This window comes from Elaeis guineensis, chromosome 1, assembly GCF_000442705.2.
Source record: "Elaeis guineensis isolate ETL-2024a chromosome 1, EG11, whole genome shotgun sequence".
NCBI lineage: Eukaryota > Viridiplantae > Streptophyta > Magnoliopsida > Arecales > Arecaceae > Elaeis > Elaeis guineensis.
Window position 1 is genome coordinate 32,489,057 of NC_025993.2, and position 8,958 is coordinate 32,498,014.

An 8,958-nucleotide genomic window follows, 5' to 3' on the forward strand; every position below is an offset into this window, starting at 1 on the left:
GCCCAGACCCCATATTTGCAATGCTGCCCAGCATCTTCTCTCAATCCGAACACTGCAAGCCTAAACCCAAGTCCCGTGCATCTAATTAATTAATTAATTAATCAATCATCTAACTAATTAATTAAATTAATATTTAATTAATTTTTAGTGATGGCACTAGCCGTCACAATAATAGACAACATTAGCCATTGTCAATGCCATCGCTAATATTCACGAAAATACTCACAGATGCGCTGATGTGGGGATGGATCGTGGGGCAGGGGCGGTGGGGCAGGGTCGAGGCGACTGGCTCGAGGCCACAGGCTGGGGACAGCAATGTCGAGGTGGGGGCTACAGGGTTGGGGCAGGGGCTCGAGGGTCATGGAGTTAGGCCGCAGGCTGGGGGCGATGGGGCCGCAAGGGGCGACGGGGCCGTGGGGGGCGACGAGGCAGGGGCGAGGCCACGGGGCCACAGGATGTGGGCGATAGGGCTGGCAGGGTGGGGCCACAAGGGGCGACAGGGCAGGGGCTGCGGGGCTGACCAGGTCGGCTTGGGGTCGGGCTGGCAGGGTCGCAGCGGCCGTAGGATGATGGAGATGGAGGTTGGGGGGGTAAGGATGTCGGAGAGGGGGGATGGGGGGCGGGAATAGGAGAGGATGAGTGAAGAGGGAGAAATTTTTTGATTTTGTAAAAGACGGACTATTAGCAACAGCAAACTTACCATCACTAATACTATCGATGATATATTAGTATGAAATGATTTCAATCGTTAAATGAAAAATGAGTGATCAAAAGGCCAAACAGCATCCTATTAAGATAATTTTTTATATAAATAATCTTTGCTACTACTTTAATCATTTATATGGTGGTGATCATAAAATTTAAACTGCGCGTATATGAACCATCTATGTTAAGCAGATCTTACAAAAGTATAAGTATAATTACTTAAAGATTTTAAAAATGAGTATCAAGAGACATATAGTTTTTGATCATTCATATATACACATTTTGAATTTTATAATCACCATTGTACAAACAATCAAAATAGTAGCAAAGATCATTTATCTAAAAAATCACTTAATAATCGGATGCCGTTTGATCTTTTGATCACTCATTTTTTATTTAACAATCTAAATTATCCCGTGTTAAATTGATAATAATAATAATTTTCAATTGAAGTGAAATTTTGATAGTGCACTACAAATATCATCAAGATTATCATTATAAATTTTTGGATAAAGCGGTTGTCTCTATCTATCAGATCACCATGCGGTCGTTCACGACCATCGAAATTAAATTCTATTGATCGACATAGCTAGGGCTATCGGATCGAGATAATTTTTTGTGATGATACTCTAATAATAATTATTTAGATAATGAACAGTAAAGATAGACTTTAAATTTTAAAATTATTTTATATTCAAAAAAATAAAAAAAATTATATTTTGTATTGAGTATTAACGACTGTAACTGTCATCGCTAATACTCTTCTACCATCGCTAATAATTTTAATAATAAAAAAATATTTTTTAAAAAAAATTTTATGATGGCAATACTGTCTCTAATATTGCTGTCTCTAATGATTATTAGAGACAACAGTTGTTGTCGCTAATATGCTTTTCGCCGTCGCTAATAATTTTAATAGATAAATTTTTTTTTCTTTTATTTTTTGTGAGGGCAAATGCCATCTCTAATATGCCATCACTAATGGTTATTAGAGATGGTAATTGCCATTGCTAATACTTTTTTTGTAGTCTTTAATAATTTTAATAAATAAAAAAAATTTACTTTTTTGTGACGGCGAAAGCCATCTCTAATAGTACCATTATTAATGATTATTAGAGATGGTGATTCCGTCGCTAATACCTTTTACGCTATCGGTAAAACTAATATTAGCGATGATGAAAATACCGTCTTTAATAGCCGTCGATCAAATAATTATTAGCGATGAAATCGTTGCTGTCAGTAATGCTTTTTATTAGCGACGGTAAAATCGCCGCCGCTAATGGCCGTCACTAATACCTTAATTTCTTGCAATATTTGTTGAGCTCTCTATCTCTAGCTCGATGGCTAAACTTCGTTGATATATAGTTCGACAAGTGAAGGTACTATGGTTAAAGATTTTATTATATTGGTGAACACAATTGGAATCTAACTGTCCAAACACAAGTTTTTTTGATAGAGTTAGTAATAGAATTTTGTTTATCCCTATACCTCATGGTGATTGTAGGGACAGGTTGAGCCAGGGTTCATCTTCTAGGCTAACTATAAAAGTTTCTGATCTTTATTGTATTTTTTATCTAAACCCCAAGGTGTTCCAAATTTTTCTTAGTCTGGAGACTAGAGGTTCATCCCAAAGTTATTTTATTATGTAGAAATTAGCATGGTATCTGTTACTATATAGGGCTATGTTATCTTAGCAAGGTTTTCATATTAGAAGTCTTTATGATGTTTGCCTAGATGTGGAGGAAACTTTATCTCATGTTATACTTCATTATAGAGTTGCTTCTTAGGTATGGAGACTTGCCTCATTACAGTATTTATCTATCTGGTCATCTGTTATCTTGAGAAGTTTTTGCAAATTGTTAAAAAGAATTTTCTACCAATGATGTAAAGTCAGAAGCTATTCTAAGTTATTTTATTGCTCATAATATTTTGGTTGATAAGGAATGATCATATATTCCAATTTTAGATAGAGTACTCCATTGATTTTTCTAAAAGCTTTTATGTAGACTCCTGAGTTCCCTTAGCAGGCTGTTACTAAGAGATCTTTGACAACAGAAAAAATCTATGACTCTTCTGTTGCTGCCTCTGCACCTTCCAAACTAATATGATTTCTTGGGAGCCATCACCCTCTATTTTCTTAAGATTAATTTTGATGGTAATATGCAGAATTAAGGTGATTTTGCTGGATATGTTTTTATTATTAGAAGTGCTATTGGTGCTTTTATTATAGCACAAGGTATACAAATTTTTGATACCATAGTTTGTATGATAGAGTTGCGTGCTGCATGGGAATGTTTGATATATGTAGTATACACTCTGCGGGCTATACAAATTTAGTTGGAGGATAATTTTATGACAATTGTCACATGGCTTTCTAGTCAATCTCTTAATAATAGTAACCTGCTAAGATTATTGGAGAGTACTACAATCTTTGATTGCTTTTGACATTTTGCATATTTATCATGAAGCTAATGATGCTGCTGATGGTATCTTATGTCACTACAAGAAAAAGATATTTTTGCGACGGACTTCTTTGCGACGGTTAATTTACCATCGCAAAAAATTTATTTGTGATAGCAAAATACCTTCGTAAATAAGATATAAATTTTAATTACTATTTGCAATGGCAATCAAATTTTGTAGTAAAAAGTAGAGTTTTTACGATGGTAATACACCGTGATAAATAATCTACGATTTTTACCACGACAGTAGACCGTGGTAAATAATTTATAATTATATATATATATATATATATTTTTTTTTTTTTGAGATGGTATTTTGCAGTAGTAAAAAATCGAACCATAATTTTTATATTTTTTTTGCGACGGTATTTTGTCGTGATAAAAAACCTCCCGCCTACACTTTTTAACATCGCGCCTAATTTTTTTTTTTGCGACGGCATTGCACCGTGGTAAAAAAAAAAATAAAAACCAATCCCACCGCCCGTGCTCAACTCTCAGTTTCTCCTCTCCTACCGCAGTCTCCTCTTCTCCTCTCCAAACCCTACTGCGCCTCCTCCCCCTCTTCCGCTCCAAACCTCGGCGTGCCCCCCGATCTCTCCATCGTGCCGCTCCAAACCTCAGCGTGCCCCCCAATCTCTCCATTGTGCCCCTCCCCACAGCATGGCCCCCAATCTCTTCGGCATGCCCCAGCCCGGTCAGGTATGATCCCTCCTTCTCCTTCTTGATCTCTCCCTCTTCAATGTCAACCAAATAGAGAGAACAAATTAATGGAGAATATATAGTTTGTTCCATCTTCTAGTCTTGGTCTCCGTTTAACCCTTAATTTTTCTATATATGGGTTATCCAGCACCTGTGGTTGCGGCATCTGTGTTGGATAAACAGAGATTAATTTGCTAGGTGGACGTCAAATTTAACTTCGATCATGGTTTTATCTTCTTCAATGTGATTGGACTTGGAAATTCTGGATTTGAGTTTATTGTGTCAAATTTCTCCCCTCTTTTTTCTTCGGTTGAAGTGTTGATTTGTTCTTGAAAGCAAAAGAGGCAGAGTGGAATGTCCATAATTAGCTGCCACCTCTTTGCTTATCATTGGGATTCATTTTTAAGATCTTTCTGTTGAAGAGGTAGGTAATTATACTCATATAACGAGGTACTGCTTGGTTGCTTGCATCTCAAAATGCTGTCCTTGGACCAGGGAAGTTGTACCATAGGTCATGGGGAATAGACTTCTGGCCTTCAATGTCCTCCTTTTTTCTTGGTGTCTTGTTTGAGACCTTCAGCTTAATGGGATTAAGTGGTAGAGTTAGGATGATGATTTCATTAGTTGGTGTAGTGAAGGTGGTTATAACATTCTTACATTTACTAACCCTGCAATGGAAGATGTTTCCATCCAGAAGCTTAAGCCAAAAACAGGTTTAGCAAATCGTTTGTTAAAAGTTGTTTACTTTCAGACCTTATATTAATTGTCTATTAAAGCATAAGTATTTTCCTGTGTCACCCAGTCTTTCACACTTTTGGGAGAGGGTAAACTATTGCTCCAGAATTGAACAAAAGAAAAACAAAGAGCAACTACACTTTTGTGGCTTATTCACTAAAGGTCATTCTGTGTTTTAGCTTTTGGTGCCACTTGTAATGTCAAGGTTCTTTTTATTATGCTAGTATGTCATGTCATATATGTGAAAGAGATTTGCTAGTATATTTTTCTTTTTCTTTTGAAAGGTCTAAAATTAGACCCTCCTGCTTAAAGTTTACTTAGTATTTTATTCTTCTTTTATTTTAAGAGATCATCTTCATATTACTAAGAAGTTTGTATCTGTTTCGATATGTATCCTCATAAATTTTATTTTTTTTATAAATTTTATTTTTTTTGATATTTATAAAAAAATTATTGTATATGGTTTTCTGGGAATACATAACGATAACAGTATCAATGGATAGTAGTTATGGATAAAAATTGGATTGATTTGCGAGAAAGGACTTCACCTACATACATTGAGGCGGTCAATAAATTTTTAGACTTTGCATATGTTAATCAGACAGACGATGCAAAGATTTATTGTCCGTGTAAGAAGTGTAAAAATCATTTTCTTGAGAACCGACATGTAGTAAAACAACATATTATTACAAAAGGTTTCTTGACGACATATAAGATTTGGACTTATCATGGAGAGACGTACTATTCTACTAGGTCTAACCAAGACTGTGGAAGTAGAGATTTTTTTGATACGGAAGATGATATAGTTGGAATGATACAAGAGGCAACTGGAATCTTAATGTCAAATGACAATATGGAATTTAATCATTTAATGGAGAATGAGGGTCACGAGGGGTCTAATCAAGAAATAAAAGATTTTTTTAGACTTCTTGAAGATGCAGAACGTCCACTTTATCCAAATTGCATGAAATTCACCTCACTGTCATTTATTGTTCGATTACTGCATTTGAAAGTGCTAAGTGGATGGACAGATAAGTCATTTACATTGTTACTAGAATTATTGAATGATGCATTTCCAGAAGGAGTATGCTTGCCAAATTTATATTATCAAGCAAACAAAATCACCACGGATTTGGGTTTCACTTATGAGACATGGGATGCATGTCCTAATAATTGCATGTTGTTTAGAGGCAAAGATGAAGGACATGATAAATGTCAAATATGTCAGAGCTCTAGATACAAACAATTTACAGAAGATTCAAATGATGATACTACTAAGAATAATCAGATTGCTGCAAAATAAGTGCGGTACTTTCCATTGAAGCCGAAGTTGCAGAAGTTCTTTATGTCGTCAAAAACTGCAGAGTTAATGAGATGGCATGAGGAGGAACGAACAAAAGATGGTGTTCAAAAACATCCTGCAGACTCAATTGCTTGGAGAACTTTTGATGAACGGAATCCATCTTTTGCTGTAGATTGTCGAAATATTAGACTTGGTTTAGTAGCTGATGGATTTAATCCATTTAGATCAATGTCTATAGCTCATAGCACTTGGCCTGTTGTTCTAATACCATATAATTTACCACAGTTGATGTCTATGAAACAATCTTTCTTTATTCTTTCTGTGCTTATTGATGGACCAAAAGGATCGGGCAATAAGATTGATGTCTATCTACAACCATTGATTGAAGAACTAAATGAATTATGGGAGAGAGGGGTACTTACGTATGATGCATCAAAAAAAGAGATGTTTCAACTTCATGCTGCATTATTATGGACAATCAGTGATTTTCCTGCATATGCAAATTTGTCTGGATGGAGTACAAAAGGTGAACTTGCATGTCCTTCTTGTTACAATCAAACAGAATCAACATGGTTGTCACATGGTAGAAAATTTTGTTATAGAGGGCATCAACGGTCCTTATCGAATACCCATAGATTTCGAAGAGATAGAATATCTTTTAATGGTCAAGGAGAATACAGAAGGAAGCCTGTTAAATTATCAAGTTATAATATACTAAATCAATTGAATGGAGTACTCACAGAATATAAAAAGAATGACCTCGTAAAGAGAAAAATTGAAGAAAATCAAAAAGGCACTTCAGGTGGAAAAAAGTCTGGATGGAAAAAGAGGAGTATATTTTTTGATTTACCATATTGGGAGCATAATTTGATTCGGCATAATCTTGATGTCATGCACATTGAGAAGAATGTATGTGACAATATACTTTGGACAATATTGGGGGTTACGGGAAAATCCAAGGATAATTTAAATTCTCGATATGATATGCAAGAAATGGGTATAAGAAAAGCATTACATCCACAACAACGAGTGTCTGGTAAGGCTTATTTGCCTCCAGTTTGTTTTATAATATCCAAAGATGACAAAGATATCTTCCTAAAAGTGCTAAAAAATATCAGAGTCCCTGATGGTTATGCATCTAATATCAGTCGCTGCGTACATTTAAAGGAACGTAGCATTTGGGGATTAAAAAGTCATGACAATCATATTTTGATGCAACAGTTACTTCCTGTAGCTGTACGCAAAGCATTAGCTAAGGATGTGGTTGAGGCATTGATTGAGTTAACAAATTTCTTTAGACAATTATGCTCAAAGGTGAACAAGATGGCTGACCTAGAGTATATTCAAGGTCGTATTGCTTTAACACTTTGCCAGCTTGAGAAGATCTTTCCACCTTCATTTTTTGATATAATGGAGCATTTACCTATACATTTAGCAGAAGAGGCACTCATTGCTGGAGCAGTACAATTTAGGTGGATGTATCCTTTTGAAAGGTAATATTATTTATATAAAATGAAGCACGTCATACTCTTTCGATTTCAATTTGTTGTTATGTAAATTTTATTTAATTTATATCTATATAGGTATCTACTTACGCTCAAACTTTATGTGTGTAATCGAGCTCATCCGGAAGGCTCAATTGCCAAAGGATACCTGATGGAAGAGTGTATGAATTTTTGTTCAAGATATTTACAGGATGTTGAAACTAGATCAAATCGATCGATTCGGAATAATGATGGTGGAAATAATTTAGGTCGTCCCATTGGAAAGGGAGCTAAAATATATATTGATGAAGTCACATGGGAGCAAGCTCATCATTATGTACTGCAAAATATTGATGCTATAACTCATATTCGAATGTAAGTTTTATAATCAACTTGTAAGATATACTAACAAATTTATACTTATTCAAGGTATTGTTTATAATATTTATAGGAAGCACATTGAATATTTAAGAAGACAAATGCCTCGTTCATCAGATGATCAAATTGAAAAGATCCATGTATCAACTTTTCACACATGGTTGATGGAGCATGTAAGTAATCATATTTAATTTTTCTAACAATTCAAATTCAAAACTTTTATTTATCATTTAATTTTTATATAATTTGAAAGTTTAAAATATTATATTGAATATAGGTAAGAACATCTGAAATTCAGTACTCAGATGAAATTCAGCATTTTGCTAGAGGTCCAGACCAATTTGTACGACGTTATGGTGGATATATCATCAACAGCTTTCGATTTCGCAAACTTGATAAAGATAACAAGATAACCACTCAAAGCCATGGTATTGTTGTCAAGGCGCATACAAGTATTGGAGATATAACCTATTATGAAAGATTGATAGATATTATCAAGATTCGATATACCAATGATATGCAATTTATGCTATTTAAATGTGATTGGATTGATGATATCAAAGGGAAGAAGATAGATGAGTTTAAGATGACACTTGTCAATTTTAGTCATCTTTTATATAATGACAGTGATGTTTCAAATGAACCATTCATTCTAGCAAGTCAAGCAGAACAAGTATGCTATATTCCAGATCCTGTAGAATCAGGATGGAGTGTTGTTCTCAAGATGACAGTTAGAGATTTGTTTGATATGTATTCAAAAGATGGTTCAAATAATGTTAAATCAGTACCTCAAGCAGAGCCTTTTAACGAGCAACATTTAGATGAGACAATATATACTCATGATGATGATGTTCATTGAGTGAGAGAAGGTGTAGATGGAACAACTGTAGATGATATGAGATCCATCGAAGATGATGTTAAGATGGATGAAGACGAATGACCATTGTTAATTATGAAAATTTGTATGTAAGTTATTATTATTCATTTGTTAGTTAAATTCTGTATATTTATTTTTTGTTAGTTATTATTGTTTATTTGTTAGTTAAGATGAAGATGATGCTTACTTTTTATATTTTACATATAGGATGGCTCCAAAGAGGAAACGTGGTGCATCCATGTTGGATAGATTACAGGCTTATTCATCATCTCAGTCCAATCATGATGAGCCACAGCAACAATCATTTTCAGCATA

General features: G+C 34.7%; 1 protein-coding gene across 1 annotated transcript; it reads left to right on the forward strand.

The window, feature by feature from the left end:
* The first annotated feature begins 236 nt into the window (after window positions 1-236).
* On the forward strand, window positions 237-8,625 carry LOC140855831 (uncharacterized). Its single transcript, XM_073252912.1, has 4 exons — window positions 237-590; window positions 5,926-7,397; window positions 7,840-7,939; window positions 8,044-8,625. The coding sequence occupies exons 1-4, from the start codon at window positions 237-239 to the stop codon at window positions 8,623-8,625; spliced, it is 2,508 nt and encodes an 835-aa protein (XP_073109013.1).
* Window positions 8,626-8,958: the final 333 nt, after the last annotated feature.

Bases quoted from the DNA above. Each gene is read 5' to 3' on its own strand.
- LOC140855831 (XM_073252912.1), top strand. From the start codon at position 237: ATGTGGGGATGGATCGTGGGGCAGGGGCGGTGGGGCAGGGTCGAGGCG. The intron at 591-5,925 runs GTAAGGATGTCG...TTTCCATTGAAG, and splicing joins TGGAGATGGAGGTTGGGGGG to CCGAAGTTGCAGAAGTTCTT. The intron at 7,940-8,043 runs GTAAGTAATCAT...TATTGAATATAG, and splicing joins ACACATGGTTGATGGAGCAT to GTAAGAACATCTGAAATTCA.